The sequence below is a fragment of the Hypanus sabinus genome, chromosome 17, assembly GCF_030144855.1.
Source record: "Hypanus sabinus isolate sHypSab1 chromosome 17, sHypSab1.hap1, whole genome shotgun sequence".
In the NCBI taxonomy this organism is placed as follows: Eukaryota; Metazoa; Chordata; class Chondrichthyes; order Myliobatiformes; family Dasyatidae; genus Hypanus; species Hypanus sabinus.
The window spans coordinates 29,820,103-29,841,682 of record NC_082722.1 but is presented as its reverse complement, the minus strand read 5'-3'; the positions used below and the strand labels follow the sequence as shown (position 1 = coordinate 29,841,682).

The window sequence follows — 21,580 nt, the reverse complement described above, 5'->3', positions numbered from 1 at the left end:
GTAATCATGCAAGCTTGTGACTGAGGATAAAGTAATGTAAAATTTGGCCCTTTGGTTGTACGAAAGTGAAGGAGAGTAAGGATAAGAGATCACATCGTGTTTGAGTTCTGTGATTTGCTGCATTATAACTAATGTAGCTTTGACCAAAGAATACAAGAGCACAAATAGTTTAAGAGAGCTTTGAACTTCCATCAACGTTACATACATGTCACTGGTGGTAAGTACTCAGTTTCATGCACTCTGCAGCCCCTATTGATTACAGTGATTTTCAGTTTTCTTTCCTGACTGAGGATCTTGGAGATCTCGTTTTCCAACAGCAGTTCTGATGATTACAGCAGTCTGCTTTGGCAGAAGTCAACACACATCAGGATTGCTTTCAATTTCCTCTTGCCATATTTCTTGGTGCGGGCTTGTGGTTTCCACTGGGCCATTTGGCCATTATACTGTGTATATTGTGTATGTGTACATACGTGTACAAGGGGTGATTGACAATCTCATGGCCTAAGGTAGAAAACCTAGCACATTTACTTTTCAACATAGTCCCCTCCTACATTTACACACTTGGTCCAGCGGTCGTGGTCGTTATTAACTTCAAACTTTCTGCATAATCATTCAAAGAGTTGAACTGCATATGCCTGTAACGAGAGCTGTATAACTCATCTCCTTCTACTTTAGGCCACAAACTTATCAATCACCCCCTGCTGTGGACTTCCGGAAGTCCAAGGCGCTGACTTCTACAAAGAAGGGATCCATATGCTCTACGACCGCTGGACTAAGTGTGTAAATGTAGGAAAAATAAATGTGCTAGGGTTTTCTAAAATTGACTCCTTCTACCGTAGGCCATGAACTTATCAATCACCCCTTGTATGTATATATGTATGGCCAGATTTGAACCTGGGACCAACTGCCCCAAAATCCAGTGCAGATGCCACTACACCACCAGAGAGCGAGTATTTAGTACAACAATATAAATGAGTATGTGTTTCATGATGGCAAATTGCCAGCGAGTGATGGAGCAGAGCTGTGCAGTTTGTCATTTCAGCAAAGAGCAGCATAACCAAAATAAGGTACTTCTGCAGAAGCACACTGAGAAGAGGAGATGACATTGCAACAGAGAATGAAAATGGAAGCACACCCCATTGACGCCAATGAAAAATGACAGATTCTTCAAGGATTGATCATCTTCAGTTTTTAGCATGTCATACTAAAGTATTTAAAAATAATTAACAAGCCTTGTGCAAAAATAGAAGTTAAACATACTTTTATAAACATACATTATAAATTGCTGGTGAACATTTCAATTAACTGTTTCGATAGCTTTTCAGGGTTTGAGCAGAGATACTTAATGAAGTTGTTGCAGTTGAACATAGGTTCATGCTCATCTTAAGTGAAACTAGAGTAATGTAACACAGAAATAAGCTCTTTGGCTCACAAAACCCACGGCAGCGCCCTTGCTTTCTTAGAAGTTTGCGTTCATTCAGCATGCCATCGAAAATGTTGACACTTCTATAGGTGCACAGTGGAGAGTTGTATGTTGCATCACGAGCTTTTATGGAACAGCAATGGCCAGGAAAGGGAAAGGCCACAGAGAGTTCTGGATGCAGCCCAGCCCATCACAGGCAAAGCCCTCCCCACCATTGAGTACATTCACATGGAACGCAGCCACAGAAAGCAGCATCTGTCATCAAAGACCCCCACTATCTAGGCCATGTTACTACCACCAGGCAGGAATACAGAAGGCTTATGTCCCACACGCCCAGGTTCAGGTAAAGTTATTAGTCTACAAGCATCGTGCTCTTGAAATGGTGCGAATAACTCAACTCACCACTACTGGGAACTGATTCTACCACCGACTTACTTTCATGACTCCTTTCAACTCACGTTCTCAGAATAATTTTTAATTTGCACAGTTCATCTTCTTTTGCACATTGGGTTGTACGTCAGTCTTTGCCCGTCTACTTACTTGTATATGATTTATTTATTTTTGCCTGTAAAAGCCTGCAAGCCAAAGAATCTAAAGGGAGTATACAGAAACGTTATACGTACTTTGATAATAAATTTAATTTGCATTTTGAATCCATGCTGAACATTGATCAATCAAAACTAATCCTACATACCAGCAGTTGGTCCAAATCTGCATCTACCTTAGTATTCAAGTGCTTATTCAGATACTTTTTAAGTATTGTTAGAGTATCTGCTGTATATCGAGGTATTTTTGTCACGTGAGGGCTACTTCTGCTTCTATGCTTCCTCTATAGAAGCCTCTGAAACAGCCAGCCAGTGTCCTTGGCTGTAGTTTAGAGAGCTTCTCGTATCCCAGTCCCAAATCAATAAAGAAGTTGAAGTTTTGCTGCGACATTGACCGTAATTGTCCACAGCTTCTGCTATATCTCTGTTGCCCAGAACGAATGAGTCATATATTGTTCTCTTGAGCATGTCATAAATTGACGCAAGTACATAAATTGCTGTATACGTCGATGTTTTGTCATTAAATATTATGCTGGTGAATTCAATGCAAAGTACTTATGGCAGCAGGAAGTGGGGGTTTTATTACAGAAGTATGCGTGCCAGATTTGGCAGCATGAGCCAAGAATAAAATAACTCAGCAGACAGTAGTGGGACTCTGGCTGAAAATATTGTTGGCACTGGGAGCTTGATGCATGTCAGCACGGTTCTGCAGAACATCGCAGCCGCAGTATGTGGTGCCACTTGCACCTTTGAGTGTATTGGTTGTTTACGCAAACAACACATTTCACTGTGATAAATAAATTTAAATCTGAACACAGCTAGCCATGTTTGCTGTCAGAATGGCTTTGAAGTGGCAGCTTTCCTCATCTTTTCGACCTTATCCTGGTGAAAGAATTGCATTTATTGTCCTTTGGGAAAAATCCAATATAGCTGTTCAAAGAATCAAAATGTTGGGTTGTCTCCTCTCGATGAGCAGTGGTAACTCTGAAAGGGGATATATGTCCATTTATTTCAAAAGTTTCCTCATTTTGAACCTGAATCTATCCACCCCAGTCTGATAAACAATTATCAGACCATACCATGCATCTAACTGCTACGCTAGGCTTGTGACTTCCTGTACATAGGTGCCTCTGATCTTTCAACCATCAAAGTGGAATCTGTCCCTATTGCATATCAGTTGAAAGAGCACTTCGTCTTCCCCTCTGCTTCAGCCTGCAACTTTAATAACAATATTTAACCATTTATGTACAATATGTCTGCGATAATATGAACATCCTGTTTCTAAATGAGGAGGTCCATTATCTCGGTTGTAAATTGGGAAATTTCATCTCTTCCAGTGGCACTTCATGGAATTTTGTTTGCTTACAGAACATATAACCAAGATTCTACAGCCAAAGAAAGTAGAGTTTATGAAGAAAGTGAAATCAACAGTGAAGTGTAAATCAGAAGAAAAAATATTGGTACGTTCTTCATTACTTGAGATGGTCTGACAAGTATTGCTATCATGGAGTAATGGGTTTTAAAGGTATCATTAAGGAAGTGGTGACAATAGTAAACCACTTACCCCACAGCTCATTGAAGGAATATGCAATGTTTTGTTCCTGTCTTCCTGTACTCAATTAGGCATTGTTTATAATGCCTCAATATGCTGGGATCCTTGCCAATTACATGGTGAAAGTCAGCTTCAATGTTCTTACTCTGATCTCCATTGGTAGATGATAGGATGGCACTTTTTGCCTCCACTGGAAAAAGCACGCAGACAATAAGAGTTAGAGCAGCGGACATGATAAAGGTAGATGGAGCACATTCTATCTGGAGACTGGCATCCAGTGGTGACCTGCAAGGATCTATCTGCTGTTTGTGATTCGTAACTTGGATGAGGAGGTGGATGGGTCGGTTAGCAGGTCTGCAGACAGCATGAAGGTTGGTAGTGTTGTGGATGGTGTAGAAGATTATCATAGGTTACGAGGGGACATTGATAGGATGCAGGCCTGGTTGGAGAAGTGCCAGATGGAGTTCAATTCAGAAAGACGTGAAGGGATGATCTTTGGAAGGCAGAACCTGAAGAAGGACTACCGGATTAATGGTAGGATTCTTTGCCGCGTGGAGGAACAGAGGGATCTTGGACTCAATGTTATCAATGAAGTTGATAAACTGGCTAAAAAGGTGATTTTGCATTGGCAAGGTAACGTTGCAGCTCCATGAACCTCTGCTTAGACCACATTTGGAGTATTGTGTTTATTTCTAGTCCCCTCATTATAAGAAAGATGTGGAAGCTCTAGATAGTGTACAGGGGAAATCTACCAGGATGTTTTCTAGATTAGAGAGGATAGATTGAGTAAACTAGGCTTTTCCCTTTGCAGGGAAGGTGGGTGAGAGGTGACTTGGTAGAGGAGTATGAGGTGATAAGGGACATTGAGAGTGTGGACAGCCAGCACCCTTTTCTTAGGGAAGAAATGGCGAATATGAGAGGGCATAATTTCAGGTGATTGGAGGGAAGTATAGGGAGGATGTTGGAGGTAGGTTTTTACACAGATACTGGTGAGTGCATGGACATGCTGCCAGGGCTGGTGATAAAAATCTCATACATTCAGGACATTTAAGAAACTCATAGATAGGCACGCGGATGAAAGGAAAATAGGGGGCAACGTGGGGGGGAGGTGTGACCTTAGGGTAGACTGAAAGGTTGGCACAACATTGTGGGGCAAAGAGCCTGGACAGAGCTCTTCTATGTAAATTAGAGGGAAATGCAACTTATCACTTGCATTCATCATAGTGCTTAAAATGATTTGTTTCAAATCTTTAAAATGCTTCAGTGAATTCCTGTTTTTAGCTTTCTGAGAATATGCACAAGAATTTACATCTTGCTCGCTATTCAGAACTTATCCTTTACTATAGGATCTCAACCACAGGTCTTTGATTCTCTCTGGACTGTACTGAGTTTATTGATCTCACTCAGGACATGATAGGAATGCATCGATTGAACGCAGAAACCCAGGCTCAGGAGTGAATAAAAAACAGGGTGTTGCTAGCTAAGAGTTTTTGCAAGAGGACATGACTAAATCATGCATCTGACAAGGCTGTTCAGGTTTATCATCCAACATCCAGGTGACAAGATAGTTGAAACTGGCAGCTATCCAGAAGTTGCAGTTCCTTCGGTTTAAATATCTTTTCTGAGAGGCAAGAGAAAATAACTAAGAAAAGGGAAATTACGATGTATTTTCTGTCAGGCTGTTCCTTATTTTCATTCCAAGAAATGTGTCACATCAGAAACTTGGGTATTTTTGTCACAGGAAATAGTCACCTTTGAAGAAGGTGGTAGAGTTTGTCATCGAAATGCTGGTTCTGATCTATAACTGTACCTGGCTTGAAGCCCAGGAAGAGTTTGTTCAGCCGATACGCCAGGAAAGAACTAGATTCAAATAGAATGTTGTGAAAGAGATGAAGTACAGAGGGAACCCTTTCTCCAGCCAATGAAATTCAAAAGGCTGCAGTTGCTGCACTTCTGAAATTAAAAACAGTAGATGTGAATATCTTTCAACTGCAGATCAGGCAGCATCTCCAAAACAAATAACAAAGTTAATTTTCAATGTTAATTCCGAAACCCATCTGAAACTTCAATTTTTTAATAATTTCCTCGGTGTTTCAACATTAAAATTTTTTAAAAAATTATAGTTACTTTCAAAAATTTGTAGTATTTTAATTGTTTCAAAACATCTTGGAATATCCTGCCAAAGGTTGTCCGATGTCCTTTGTACTGGGTGTTGAGACCACACCAGGAGCAATGCATAGAGTTCTGGTATTATTATTGAAGGAAGGATATATTTTGCCTTGGGGGCTCACTAGGTTTCTTCCTCAGATTTAGAAGATGTTTCAAGATAATGGTGGAGCATTGTCTGCGATTTAGAAGAACAAAAAGAACATCTTTCTCAAATTAAAAATACTGTGTCTGCTTTATGGAGTAGATACCATAATGTTGTTTCCCCAGCCAGGAGAGTCAGGAAGTGAGTCCGTAATCAGAAGGTAGACTGACACGATGAGGGTTTTTGCTTCTGACAATCATGAATCTGCTTGAATCTCTGGATTAAGTTGGCCTGAATTGTCCCTACTTTCCTCCAGTGCCCTCGGCTGGATGCAGGGGCCCAGTGAGTTGCCCGCCCCTTCCTCCCGAACTGGCATCCAACCAGGCTTAAAAGACCTCGATGTTGAGTAAGTTTGTAACTCTGTAACATTTGGAAACTCTTAAAAAAAACCACTGCAAATGTTTAAAAATGAGAATTAAATAATTAAACATTATTAAAGTAAATAATTAAGCATTAAAACACCAAGAACTAACTAAAATCATTAAAGTAAGAAAAACGAAAAGGTGCCCTCTCCTAAGCACCATCCTTACACTAACATGGCTACACTGCAGAGGTATTGCGGAGGGATGTACACGCCAGCAACTTTCCCTCAGCTCATCACGTGTTTGCAGCGGGCCCCCGTGCTTACGGACAGCGAAACTTTGGTAGTTCCCTTTGGAACTAATAGCCACAGCTGACTCAATTCAGCCTCTTAAGCTGTGACAGATTTTTGGAATATATGTGAATGTTGAATGACGTGGATTGAGAAGAAAAGCCGAGGAGGGTTGAGTGATCAGAGTAGACTTGACATGTTGATGATAGACCTACCATAGGTCGCTAAGTCTGCCTCTACTTTTATCTCTTTTGAAATGGGATTTACGGTGGTCCAGAGGCAGAGTCACCAGAACTCTTGCCTCAGAGCTCCAGTGATCCAGGTTAAATTCTGAACTCTTCTGTCTGCGTAGAGTTTGCACACTCTCCCAGTGACCACATGGGTTACCTCTGGCCATCGCAAAGATTTGTGGGGGGTAGGATTTTGCCCCATGTAGTGTCTAGTGGGAGCTGAGAGGATTGGCGTTTGGTAGACTTAAGTGTGTTGAGCCAGTTTTTGTGCTGAATGGTCCTGAATGTTTTATAGCCTTCAGTGAAACAACTGAAATTCATAGAGTTGTGATCTACGCAGCTTGGGTCTGTGTGCAGAATCTATCAGATCGTTTGATGGAAATAAGAGTGAGGGTTGATTGTTTCTTGCACTTATTTACATTATCTGCTTTGGACAGGAGTATTGAACTGAGTGTCTTGAGTGAATTTCTAATTTTGCTTGGTAGAATCCAAGTAATGGATAGGAAATAAGTTCTGATAATGCTCACACACAAAGTAGCTGAAGAATTGCCCATTTTTTTTATTGTGTGGCTCTGATATTAGGAAGAAAAACCTCTTTTTTAAAGAATATTTGAACTGCTGAAGGTTGAGAAGGAGAGAAACGGCCATGATCCTGCCCCCATCTCAGACCTTGTGGGAGAGGGGGAACTTGAAAGCTGATGTCCATAAGGTAAATTTAGTATTATGTGGCAACCAAACTGACCTGGTGTGTTAGATAGCAGACATTGAATTAACTGAATAGATCAGTTTGCCAGTACAGAAATCCAAATATAAATCCTCAGTCTTCAGTGCTTTTAAAATATATACTGACCAAAAACCGGAATGTATAAAGACATCTGAATGTAGAGACTCAGTTCCTAAAAGTGCAGATTACCACCATATTTGCAAATCACATACATACACTTCACACCTAATTCCTGCAGTGAAAATAATGTGGAATTGAAAATTCTATTAATATTTACTAAATATGGGTGATCTGACCATAAGGTTGATTTAACATTACATCCTGCTACTCCTGGCCCCAGAAAAGAAACAAAGTTGCTTTGAGCGGAGAAGCCATCTTCCGAGCCTGGTCACTTTTTGTTTCTGGGTTGGAATCTTCAGTGATTCCACTTGCTTCATTTTCAAAATGTGTAGTGAAATCAAATAAGGCATTATCTTTCCATTATTTGGTACACGTGAAGAATCATTTATTTCAGGCAAGGCAAGCGGACTTTTCGATGTTTACAAATGTGATAGTTCCTAATAAATGCATGGCTAGGCCTAGTGCCAACAAACTCTAGAGATAAATAGGTCATCTGACTGAGTTGTGAATAGACCAGACTAAAAATATATATTTTACCCAAAACCACTGTCAGTATCGAAGATGCCAGTGCACCAGTAATGAGCACAATTTGTTTTGAGGCTCCACTCTATGATAACTTCTGAGGATTAGAAAGGCATTGAGGCTGGTGTAGGGGCAGCATTGTTATAGTACATTAGTGGAAAGTTGCTGTAAACTTAATCTTGTCATTCTTTGGAAATGCAGTCCACATGTTGTATTATTTTAATTACAAGAGCAACACACAGTAAAAGAGTGAATCTGTTGCTATTTCATAAGGTTCAGAGATGATAGTGTGGCTGAAACAGTGGAGGTGTAAGTGTAACTTCAACCTATGATTTCACTTACTTTTCAAACCTTTCCTTATATAGTAAAGGTGGAGCTAATCATATTGTATATTCATAGCTCAAAATAAGTGGCACATATTCTTGCATGCAAATATCAGGTTGCATGGCAGCAAATGAATATACAATGGTTATTTTGGCTGAAAATGTGTCTCAATGAAGCATTACTTCCACTACATTAATTTGCATGCATATTCATATTTAGATTGCAACACCTGACCTTTGAAATAAGGCACCTTGCTTTCCTGTAGTTGCAGCAGCTTCCACGTATCTCAATAAGATCAAAAGGTTGGGAAAAGCATAGGTTAAAGCTGCATTTGTGTCCCTGATTTTGTTCTTCTTTTACAGGAAGAATTAACAATCATATCAGTTACTGCAATACCTGGGTTTTCTAAGCAGAACCTAGATGCTGTGCCAGATTTGAAATAACTGTACAAAAGTTAAGACTGTGACCACAATTTCTAAAGCTCCTTGCAAGGGGCCTTCTAAGCTAAAAAAAAACAGATAAGCAATCGTGCTAAAGTACTTATGTAATTCATTAAAATTTACTAAAACCGCACGACATTTGGCAACAAGTACAGAATTACTTTAAACTCAATTGTTATTTACTTGCAACGCACACAAAATGCTGGAGGAACTCAGCAGGCCAGGCAGTATCTATGGAAAAAAGTACAGATGACGTTTCAGGCCAAAACCCTTTGAAAGACTCTTGATTGTATTTACTTGTTGGCTTTGTAACTAAGCTGTCCTATTAACCATTAGAACAGGAATCGGACCTTCAGAAGCTGCAAGTATCCCACAATGCCTTTAACTTGGTAACTATCCTCAGGCCCCGCTTTTTCCAGAGCAGTTCAAGTTCCTAACTGAACATTGTTCTGTTCTTATAACTTCACTTCCCCAAGTTCTACCACTAAATATTTTCTTCAAGATTTTTATTTTTATTAATGAATAAAATCACCGTGTTAATGCCTTTAGGAAATAGTCCAGGATTTTGATTTTTGTTGAAAATGTGCTAAACTATTTACTTGCAATTTTTGTAGCTGAATGCTCAAGCTTTTTTTAATGAGAGCCTCCATGTATTGTTTGGAACCTAGAACAGTACAGGCCCTTCAGTCAATGATTTGCGCCGACATTTAATCTACTCCAAGATTAATCTAACCTTCCCTCCTACATATCCTATTTTTCTTTAATCCTATCTAAGAGTCTCTTAAATGTCCCTAATGTATCTGCTCTACCAGCACACCAGTCAGTGCATTCCACTCACCTAGCTCTCTCTGTGTGTAAAAAAACTACATCTGACACCACCCCCCCCCCCCATACCTTCCCCCAATCACCTTAAAGTTATGGCACCTCCCCCACCCCTTGCATTAGCCACTTCCACCCTGGGGGAAAAGTCCAAGTGGTTAAAGTATGCAGCAACTGGGAAACTCCTCCTGAATGACCCTATATAAAACAGATCTATAGTTGTGTGTCAGGGTCTTGGTATTGCATATTAAAAGATAGGAAAACAATCGTAATAATTTATGCAATGCCTTGGGAAGCTTTTGTATGTTAAAGGGAAATATGAAGGCCTGACCATTTTGGGAAAAATTCTGCGTGTTCAACTTGAATGATAGGCTGAACATTTTTTTTAAGCTAACTACATTAGGGATCAAATAGACAATTGAAAGGCAGTATTTTATTCTTGAATTTTAAATTGGAATTGGTTTATTATTGTCACGTGTACTGAGGTAAAGTGGAAAACACACCTTTCATACAGATCAATTCATTATAACAGTGCATGGTGGTACAAGGTTAAAAAAGAGTGCAGAGTGAAGTGTTGCATTTACCGAGACGGTGCAATGCAAATAGACTAAAAGGTGCAAGGTCATAAGGAAATAGAGGTCAAGACCCTATCTTATCACACTTTCAATAGCAGTGGGAAAGAAGCTGTCTTTGTTGGTACATGTTTTCAGCATTTGCATCTTCAACTGGATGGGATGAAGCCAAAGGAGAGAATGGCCAGGGTGGGTGGGTGAAGTCTTTTAGTGGCTGGCTTACTGAGGCAGATAGGGTCCATGGAGGGGATGCTGACTCCTTGATGTGCTGAACTCTGCTCACAAATCTGTGGTCACAGGTAGAGTTTCTGGAAAAGGTGCATCGATTAAAAGTTGGTTAAATTTCCTTAGCCTCCTGAGGAAGTAGAAGTGCCGTTGAGCTTTCTTGCTTGTGGAGTCTATGTGGTTTGACCTTCATTCCCAGGAGCTTGTAGATTTCAACCATCTCAACCCCAGACCCAGTTGATGCAAGAGCATCTGCACTTCTTCTTGAAGTAAATGACCAGCTCTTTTGTTTTGCTGACCCTGAGAGAAAGGTTGATGTCATGACAGCAAACCACTAGGCTCTCTATCATTTTCCTATATTCCAATTTAATGCTGTTTGAGATGCAGCCTACTGCACTGGCCCCATCTGCAAACTTGTAGATGGAGTTAGACCACAACCTGGGCAAGTGTCATGTGTACGTCGGGAGCGGAGTGTTGGGGGGGGGGTGGGGAGTCAAGGATGCAGACTTCTGGGGTAAAAGTGTTGGCTCTTAACCTTACTGATTGTGGTCTGTTGGCCAGGAAGCCTAGGATCCGTTGCAAACAGAGCTGTTGAAATGGAGGTGGGAGACGGGTTTGCTTGGAATTATAGTAACGAAGGTGGAGCTGAACTCAGTAGTGTTAGTGTCTTTACTGTCCAGATGCTCCAGAGGTAAACGTAGGGCTAGTGTGGTGATGTCTGTCATAGGCCTGAAACAATCTGCTGAGTTCGTCTACTGGGAATATACTGGAATAGTCCATTGTAGAAACCTCCAGAGAATGGAATGAGAAGTCCCTTTTGGACAATTACTTAACATTCTACCAAATTGTCCTGGTTAATGAGAAAATTTGTTATTTCTTCAATCTGAGAAATGAAGCATCCTAATGTAAAGGGACTGCTGAATGCTTGCAGTTTCTGAAGATCTAATTGCCTCCAATGAAAGCCCTACTTATGTGAGAATGCTGTTCTTGGACTACAGTTCAACATTCAACACCATAATTCCATCCAGGCTCGACAGAAAGCTTAGAGACCTTGGCCTTGACCCTACCTTGTACAGCTGGATCCTAGACTTCCTGTCAGATTGCTAGCAGGTGGTAAGAGTGGGCTCCCTCACTTCCACCCCTCTGCCCTTCAACACAGGTGCCCCTCAGGGCTGTGTACTAAGTCCATTCCTTTACTCCCTGTATACCCACGACTGTGTCACCACCCACAGCTCTAAGCTGTTAATTAAATTTGCTGACAACACTACACTGATTGGCCTAATGTCAAACAATAACGAGGTGGCTTACAGGGAAGAAGTCATCACCCTGACACAGTGGTGTCAAGAAAACAACCTCTCCCTCAATGTCGCAAAAACAAAGGGACTGCTTGTGGGATATAGGAGGAATGGAGATGGGCTAACCCCTACTGACATCAATGGATCTGGGGTTGAGAGGGTAAACAGCTTTAAGTTCCTTGGCATCCACATCACTGAGGATCTCACGTGGTCTGTACACATCGGCTGTGTGGTGAAAAATGCACAACAGTGCCTCTTTCAACTCAGACGGTTGAGGAAGTTTGGTGTGGGCCCCCAAATCATAAGACCTTTCTACTGGAGCACAATTGAGAGCATCCTGACTGACTAATTTAGACAGTGAGTGAACAGTTAATCACAAAGCTTTAACAAAGTTGGAGATGTTCAAGGTTTGTTAATGATAAAACAATTGGAGTACATATTGCTGGTTCCAACTAAACTTCTCTGTATCCCTCTTGAGATGTTTTCTGAGATTAATCGGATGACTTTTCTGGAAATGATTTCCATGAATTATTTCAGTTGATTGTTTATGAATCACATTTTTAGTGATTGTTGGCTAGACAAGTGCATTGTATCCTTAAGATTGCTATCTGCAAACTTACAGCTTTTAGACAATCAAAACTCCAGGAGATTGAACTTGAAAATTAAATTAAGGTTCTGCTTACAGTTGGCTGGGAGAAAATTACTAGTTTTGCTAGTTTTATAATATATCCATCAAAGGCTGTCATTTTGAATGACGTTGATTTAATACAGTTAAGAACAATTTCTGCAAATGCTTGAACTCTTCAATCTGCTCTATAGGAAACTGGATTGAGCAATTTATAATTTTAAAATATAAGAAACAGAGATGAGGCCTTGTGTTTGTATTGGGAATATCTTGGACAAGTAAGGATGAAGCAGAAAACAGCAGGGAGCTGTGCAATTTGCAACTAAGCACCCCTACAGTATTTATTTTGTCCTAGGCTGGAAAGGGTGATATTTGCAGCTGAGTAATAATATACTGGTGAAATATAGGTGAAGAGTTTACACTAAAGCTCGATTTGCCTGTGCTTTTATTTTGGCAGAATGGTTGTATGGGTGGTCATGGCTATGCTGTCAGTCCCCAATCGCAGATTTGCAGGTGTATGTTTGCGATACTCAATGACTTGGTACTGGACAAAAGTAGAACATGGAAAGTACGCTTTGCATTGTCTGTGGCAATTATGTTAAGTTGGGAAAATCAAAGTCCTTGTCATTGGTTGTGATGATATTGGAAAGCAAAAAATTGCTGATGGGATCTGGGTCTTCAGGATACTGCTAAAGAGTAAAAGCCAAGAATAACCCAAGGCGTCAGGTTGAATAAATCTCTTGATAACTTTTCTCGTCTTGTTCAAATGGCTTCATGACCTCCCAACTCAATCTCTGTAACCTATTCTATTCGTACAGCCATCCAAAACATGTCTTCCTCCGACTTGGATTTATTTTGTGTTTCCATTTTACTTTGTCCCATCAGCCATGAACGCACTAAGCATTGGAATTACTGCCCTAAAAGTTTCCCTTTACTTCCCCTTAAAATACTGGTTAAAGCTAGTGCTTTCACTTTCCTTTTTTGCTATTGGCAATTTGTGCTTACTTAAAATGACTAAGGATGATTTGCAAAGTCGTGTATGCTTTATAATTTGGTTTAGAGTTTGATAGCTTGCAGAAAGTTATGTAGTTTTATTCAATAAAATGTCATTAATTGTTCACCCTTTTGTCAGCCTTAATATGAAGTACATGAGTTGAATGAGCATCAACAACAAGGATCTGCACTCCTTTGACAACCCAGCTGGATTATGGGCAAAATGAAGGGCTACCACAACATGGAAAATGTTTGTCATAGCAAAACATCTGTAATTAAAATATTTGAATTTGGTTAATTAATTTAGATCAACTTCTCATACTTATGAGAAAGTTGGAGAGGAGCATGAGCTTAGATCTTGTTATTCAACTTGTAATAAGGCAGAGTTATGTTGGAATAAAGAGTCAGGGTCTATGTAGGCTGATTGGGACATTGGATATTTTCCTGGCCATTCCTGCTTTGTGTATTTTGTCTCTCCGGCAGCTGGTTTTTTATCTGTAACTTACTGGCATGCTTCTTCACATTTCAGGCCTGTACAGCGTGGCGGGCGTTCTTATTGCCCAACCGGATTCCTACTAAGGTAAGCTCTAGAGATTTTTTACCGTCTTCTCTCCTTTCCCATTCTTTGCATGTTGCAGCTCTTCACACTGCTTTTGATCATTTTAATAGTTAAATGGTTTAGCTAAAAGTCGACCTACTTTAATATGACAGTGCCTCAAAGCCTGTGAGCGATTATCCAGTGTGGTAAATGTGATCGATATTTTATTGATTTTTTTTCCTCTATTAAGTGATCGTTGCACTTGAGAAATATCCAACCAGATGATTGTGAAGATAACGAAAATTACACAGGTAGCACCTTTGCCAAAGTAGTGTATTGCAGTCACTTCATTCTCCTCTGGATAAAGTAAATTAAAATAGGGTCACTGGGGGCGCAAAAACTGGAATCTTGGCCCACTACTATCTTTTTTAACTCTTTACTCCTTACCCTGAAGCTTCGCCTTATGGTTGTCTTTATAATAATTTTTTTCCTCAATATTTGACCATCTGAAAGAGTATTTGATAAATTTGAGTTTTCTAAAAGTTAATGTGGTTTATTGTCACCTGACTGTACAGATATAAAAGCAAATGAAACAATGTTCTTACTGACCACAATGCACCCACACATTATATCTCACACACAGCACATAAACCAAAATATTATACTCTAAGTAAGTTAATAAAATATAATTAAAATGCCTGTAGTAAAGCGCAGCGCAGGTGAACAGTAGAGTTAACGACTCACTATCCTAGGGACGAGAGCTTGGTGGTGGCAGGGTATACATTAGTCTCACGGCCTGAGGGAAGAAGCTGCTTCTAGTCCTGATGCTCCTGTACCTCCTTCCTGACGGTAGTGAATCAAAGGGATGTGGGAGGGGTCCTCCACAATGTTTTGGGCTCTTCATCTACCATGCTCTGGTAAATGTCACAAATAGGGGGTGGGAGACTACGAGGATGCTCTCAGTGGTTTGTACTGCTCTCTGTAAGATCTTGTGGTGTGATGCTTTGCAGCTTCTGTGCCTCACAATGCTGCAGCCAGACAGGACACTCTCGCTGGTGCTCCGGTAGAACGTTGTTCGAGTGGGGGCGGGGAGCCTCGCATGCCCCAATCTCCTCCCGCTGCTGTGCCAGTTTGACTAGTGAAGAGGTGTTGTGGGTGCGGGTTAGCTCGCGTGTTATGTGCACACCAGGAACTTTGTGCTCTTCACTCTCTCTGTGGCAGAGCCATTGATGTACAATGGGGAGTGGTCCACCTATGCCTTCTTGAAGGCCACAATCATCTCTTTTGACTTGTCGACATTCTCACCCCGTTTGACAGTGTCTCTACCTCCTCTCTGTATTGCTGCTGATGATTTCAGTCACTGTTGTATCATCAGCAAGCTTGATGATGTGGTTTGAGTGGGATCTGGCAGTGCAGGAGTGAGTCAGCAGCATGAAGAGCAGTGGACTGAGCCCACAACCCTGGGGGGGGGGCACCAGTGCTCAAGTGATGGGGCTTGAGGTGTTGCTGCCAACTTGGATTGACAGAGTCTTTCCATCAAGAAGTTCAAGACCAGTAAGAAAGAGGGCTGTTGAGTGTCGACAAGAGCAGTCTACCCACCAGCTTTTGAAGGATTCACGTGCTCAACGCTGAGCTGAAGTTGATAAACGGTACCCTGGCACATGAGGCATAATTTTCTAGGTTGCTCAGCCCGGCTCCTCCTCCTCCAGCCTGTTGGCTGGCTACTTTAACAGCTCACTGACGCAGTAGATTTCCTGTACCTGAAGTTCTTGTAGTCCAGTAGAGTCTTGCGATGATAAAAAAACACATTTAACAAAGAAAAAAATCACTTTTGGTTGGCCCCAAGAGGCCGCTGCATTCGAACACGCCACCATCTTACTGTGAGTGTTATGTTCCCCTCACAGTTGTGATTAAATCCCACTCCACAAGATCTAGGCTGACACTTCAGGGCAATGCTGAGAAAAGACTTGGAAGTGCTCTAAGGATCATAATCGTGATGATGATGATGAGAAAGCAGGGAAAGGTTTCTGGGATGTAAAAAATTGATGTTAAGGTTTGTTGGTTGTCCATCTATCGTTAACAGCAGGGTGTCTTTGTTTTAAATTCTTTCACCAGTCATTGAAGTTTGGAGACTGGTTGGTGGAGGATCATCAGGATTAGAAAGGTTATTGTAAAGTCTGACGTTATGTGGTTTGTTCATTCACGGGGAGAAAAATGAAAGAATAGTAAAAATAACGTTAGTGAAGCTTTCCTGTTTTTTTGAGTAATAAAGCTGTTACTATTGAAAGCGGAAGGGATGGGCACTTTAGTTTCACAGCCCAGCTCACTAATTTCCTGAGGTATGTGGATGGTACCTCGATGAACCCTTTGTAGAAGCTTCAGCATGTAGTGAAATGAATTCTTGGTATCCACCTACTGACAAGTAGGGATCATTTCTGAAGAATAAGCAATTTCTTTGCAGCTAAGTCACTGAAATATCGAAACAACATCCTGCTTCGATGTAAGTGAATAATCCTGAGCTTTGAATACCAGCAACTGAGCAAAGGCCTTACAGTTCTAAATTTACACAATCTTGGAACAATATATTGTCATCTGCAGCAAGCTGCAGATGCTGCATGCAGTAAATATTCTGTAGTAGAAAACCACAGCTCTGAGCAGGCAGGTGGGCATGCTTCAAAGAGCCCACAGTTTTCTTTTTATAACCACCAGCACCAAATGCAATCAAGGATAAGGATGCATGCTAAATAAACATCAAAGTTCCTGTTAAAATGTGCTGTTGTCCGGACTAAATAACATGAAGTGGAAGAGATTTGTTCTCTGAGGTGTAAGCACAATGAAGAGTAAAAGCAAAGGTCTCTGAAAACGTACACATGGGACGATTCATCACTGCAGACATGCACACTTGCAGGTAGGTTTCTTTACTGGCTGGTTTTTATCAAGCTCTGCAGTATGTCTATAGAGTAGTACAAGGTGCAAAGTGACTCCTTTGTAAACTGCATTGAATAAGCCATGTGGAAAGTGGAAAATAGATTCTAATGCATTGACCTCTTCTGTTGGTATCAATCTGTGTAGGCAATTATTCTGAATTTCAACTGTAACACCAAACATGGTTATATTTGTTTCTGAGTAGAGGTCTGAATATATAGCTTATTTCTAATATTGCTTACCCTGCAGCTTGATCTCCCTTTATTTCTGGAGGGAAATAAACATAACTGCTTATTTCTACCAAATGGGAACATGGCCCACGTCTCATCATGTTCCAGTTCAGTGTCATATTCGCTGGTATAAGCATAACTGCCTTTCTGACAATGGTAAATACTCCTTAACTCTGCTTAAATAGCAGTACAGGACCTTGTGACATCTTAATGTATCGAACCAACGCTTCTCTTAAAGATATGGTTAGTCTCCTTAACTGCAGATCATATTTATATCTGCATCACAGTTCCATCAGCTCTTTGTGCAATGGACCAGTATTCAAATATAATCCTCAACTTCCTTTGAAAATTACTTTTTGGGCTACAGCATTATTCAGTCTACAGTTCAAACCTGTATAAGTAATTCATACCCTCTCTGTCAAGGATAGAGATCTTCAATAATTCCTCAGGGAGGCCATAGTCAGCTGGAAAGGACTCTGAGGCATTGCCACCAAAGGTGCCTCCTCTAGTTTCTAGTTGCAAATAATGAACCGGAAAGTCTGCCACTCCATCAATGTTCGCTCATGAATAATTACCAACAGCATTATGTAGATCTGCGCTCAGTTTCCTGGTAGTCTCCTAGTGCCACCACACAGCAGTGGGCGATTGTGAGTCTATAGCGAGAAGGAGAATTAAGAGGGTTGCGATTGAGGGGAATTCGTGTACAGTAAGGTTGGGAGAAAGAACTCTTTGGAATACTGGAGCTGGGACTTCCGGTAGCCAGCCCTAATGAAGCAAAATAAAGCTCAGGAGATATAGTTCTCAGCCATGCTGTCCAGGTCAAGCTGTTTGGTACACTGGGCTGATGTTCAGAAGGTGCTGCTGCAGCATTGATGTCTGCCTGAGCTGAGGCAACCATGTTTTTGTGCCTACTCCATCGTTACCTCTGCTTTGACTAAGAAGCTAAATCTTTCTTATTTTAGTTTTTCCTTAATGTATTAACATTCCTAAATTGTCAGGGTTAAGTGTTCACAAATTAATGAAGGGCAAAGTGCTTAACATCAGTGCTTAACCAAACATTTATAATGTCAATGATTGGAAAAAGAGACACATTACAATTTTAAACTCAGTAATTTAGATTTTTAAACTACTTCAAATACAAGCACTTTCACTCACTGGTAATTAATAATATCTCTGCATTATATAAAAATCCTGAAATACAAGGAGAGAAAAACTGATTATTTTCAGGTCATTGATTTAACATTAGATCAAGAGTTGTAATGATAACCCATCTTTATTTCCTAGCAATGTCTTTTTAGGACCAGGTAATGAAAATTTCATTCTCTGTACTTTCAGTTATACAGACACTACTTATTACTTAAAGTTACTGGTCTACCATCAAAATCTTTACTGGAAAGGATTCTGCATATTTAACAGAAACTCCTCACTTTCTTCAGAATTTTGAAACAGAGTGAAACATTTTTTCTTGGTTTTCTCAGGCAAACAATTGACTTTCACTCAGCTATTGCTTCCTGCCAAGCAGTAGGAAATAGCATTCATTTCTGCATCTATTATTAAGTTCTTCTATTCAAAATCTGTAATTTTATTTTCAAGCCTACTCATAATAAATGGGTCAGTGTGCACTATGTTAAATCTGTATCATGCATCCACATAACAGACAATAAAACTTAACTTTATAATAACAGAAACAGTTTTATGTTTGCAAGGCAGACAGAATAATACTTTCATTTTACCTATACCATGCTATTGGCTAGAAATCTTCCTGCAGGGATGCAAAAGTATTTAACTGTTAATTCCCTTTGGGGTTGCTAGAAAATCATGGTCAGCTCATAAATGAAGTACACAGTAAGTGAAATTTAATCATTAAAATGGTAAACACTTAGAGCAATGATGGGGGACCTTTACTTACCCCATTGCCCCTTTAAAGATAATCTATGGTTCAAATTGAACCCATGCTTTCCTTCCAATAAAAATAAAATTCTGAGATATGTGGCTGTAATTTCTGTTTCGATAAAATTTGGAAATCTTTTGTACCTTCCCTACTAGGTGTGTGTATTAAATACAAATACCACATTGGGAGGCAAGTTTTCTTATAATCCCATGAGCTCACCTTCAATTAGCTTAGTATTCTTTTGCACATGTAAATGACAGTTATGGCTGAAACCATCAGAGTGAAAACGTGAAGCGATAAGGATGAAGTTCCCAGCTCCAGTTTGATTTCCATTGACGGACCATTGCTTGTGCTTTTCACGGATCAACATTCGTCTTTCCGTTGCAGCCCTTCTCTCAGTTCTTACAATTCTTCTATCTGCCTTTGTTCTCAGGTGGAAAGCTCCTTCAGCTACTTGGAAATCAATGTCATTGATGCTGCTGATCACAGTCAGGTAAGCACTATCAAAGTCCCCTTACTAACACAGGAGTGTTGTAAAGTAAAACAATTCCCTACAGCAATTTGATTACTTAATATGAAGTTCAAAGTAAATTTATTATTAAATCATACTCAGTAAATCCAAGAACCATAATTGAATCGCTGAAAGACAATACTCAGCAGGCGGACAATTGGCAATGCGCAAAATGCAACCGACTCAGTGAATGCAAAAGAGAAAGCAATCAAAATAATAAATAAATATCGAAAACATGAGATGAAGAGTCATTGAAAACGTGTCCATTGGTGGCAGGAACAGTTCGGTGATGAGATAAGTGAAGTTATCACCACTGGTTCAAGAGCCTAATGGTTGAGGGATAATAACTGTTCCTGAACCTGGGGGTGTGAGTCCCAGGTCTCCTGTACAGTTTTCCTGATGGCAGCAGTATCGAGAATAGAGAATGATCTGGTGGTCTCTGATGGTGGATGTTGCTCATAATAATGTGATCAGTAGAGAGAAGGGCTTTACCCATGATGGACTGGGTCAAATCCACTGGTTTTTGTAGGATTTGCCATTCAAGGGCACTGGTGTTTCTGTACTGGCTGTGATGCAACCAGTTGATATACTCTCCACTACACATCTATAAAAGTGTGTCAAAACCACTAAAATGTTATCATGGGTTGTCAGTCCTAAAGAGATAAAATCTTGTGAAAACTCTCAGGTGGCCTCTGTATGATTAACTTGCTGTCACGTTTTTAATCATATTTTCCATCTGAGTTGTGAAATGTCAAAAGCAGGTATTTGTTGGATGTTATGGTTAAACTTAACTGAAATTTGTTTTTCTTTACATATTACTAAAGGTATAGAATGTATTTTATTGCTTTAATTTGAAGTTATCAAAGATGTTCCCTCATTAAAATGAAATATAGGATATGCAGCAGGTTAAATACAATGATCTTTTGGAACAGAGTTGACTATTTTGAATATATTGATGCAAGATCACGCCAGGAGCTGCAAGACACCGTTGCAACACCTTCAAAGTGCTGTCCTGATCTGATGAAGGGTCTCGGCCCAAAATGTCAACTGCACTCTTTTTCATTGATGCTACCTGACCTGCTGAGTTCCTCCGGCATTTTGTGAGAGTTGCTTGGATTTCCAGCATTTGCAGATTTTCTCTTGTTTGTGAAGAAACTGTTGCAGTTCCTTCTGACGTACTTCCTCATATCTTCCTTAAAGGCACTAAGCTGAAGCTTTTTGCAACACTATCTGCTTCCACGTTCCGTAAATACAGACGGTTAAAACTGTTCTGAAGAAAGGAAGAAATTTTGCTTGTTAGGAATAATTGCATAAGAAAGCTCTGCTTTGATTCGTCAAAATAAGTTTAACATGAAAATGCATATAGACTTCACCTGAATGTGTAGGTCTTTATGGACAAAAGTGCAACAGTCTAAAAATTTCAACAAGGTAAGATGTCGTGTTTACCTTTAAATATTAATGTATTGTTTCAGTCACCATTTCCAATTATCAATGGCCTTGTAAAGCACTCTACAATCTTGTTTACTGTCACACTTCATGATTATATAATGTATTTAATTATACTGTGCTGTGATGTAAACCTGATTTGAAAAAAAAGCCATAAATCATGACTCTACAGAATCTGGAAGAATTAATAGTCACTGATTTTCTATAGACTATCAAAGAAGACATTCTAATGTTGATTCAACTACTGCATGCATTTTCGCATTTCTGAAATTCAGGAAGTAAATGAAAACCTACCATTGGAATTGGATCTTAAGAAGATTTCATAGAAGTTAGTTTTGTGCATGATCTTATCCCATTAGCAAAATATTACGACCTCTGAATTTGTCATTTTAGAGACTGGGAAAAGCTGACTCCAGATGATGTAGCTTGCATGAGGAGACCCATAAACAAGTATTTGTAGTACTGATGGTAAAGACTCATTGATTCAAGAGCTTAAGTTACTTTTTTTTGTCTTGAGAGACTAAAGATGGAGGAAATTGTGATTTTAAAATGAATTTTAATAATATACATGAAATTTTGAAATGCCTTGTATAGAACTGAAACAGTATTCATAAACAGAGAGCCTTTAATATCACTGTCAGCTTATTCATAGGAGGATAGAGTAAATTGTATATTTTTCAGCAAGAGTGCAGAGTTATAAATTAATTATAGCTTTTAGAGTTTAGTA

General features: G+C 39.9%; 1 protein-coding gene across 1 annotated transcript in view; it reads left to right on the top strand.

Moving 5' to 3' along the window:
• carmil2 (capping protein regulator and myosin 1 linker 2) overlaps positions 1–21,580 on the top strand; it is a 159,450-nt gene that overhangs the window by 5,587 nt on the left and 132,283 nt on the right. The window contains exons 2-4 of the mRNA XM_059992767.1: positions 3,337–3,428; positions 13,842–13,892; positions 19,330–19,389. Coding sequence (XP_059848750.1) covers positions 3,337–3,428; positions 13,842–13,892; positions 19,330–19,389 — 203 coding nt within the window. The remainder of the gene's footprint in view (positions 1–3,336; positions 3,429–13,841; positions 13,893–19,329; positions 19,390–21,580) is intronic.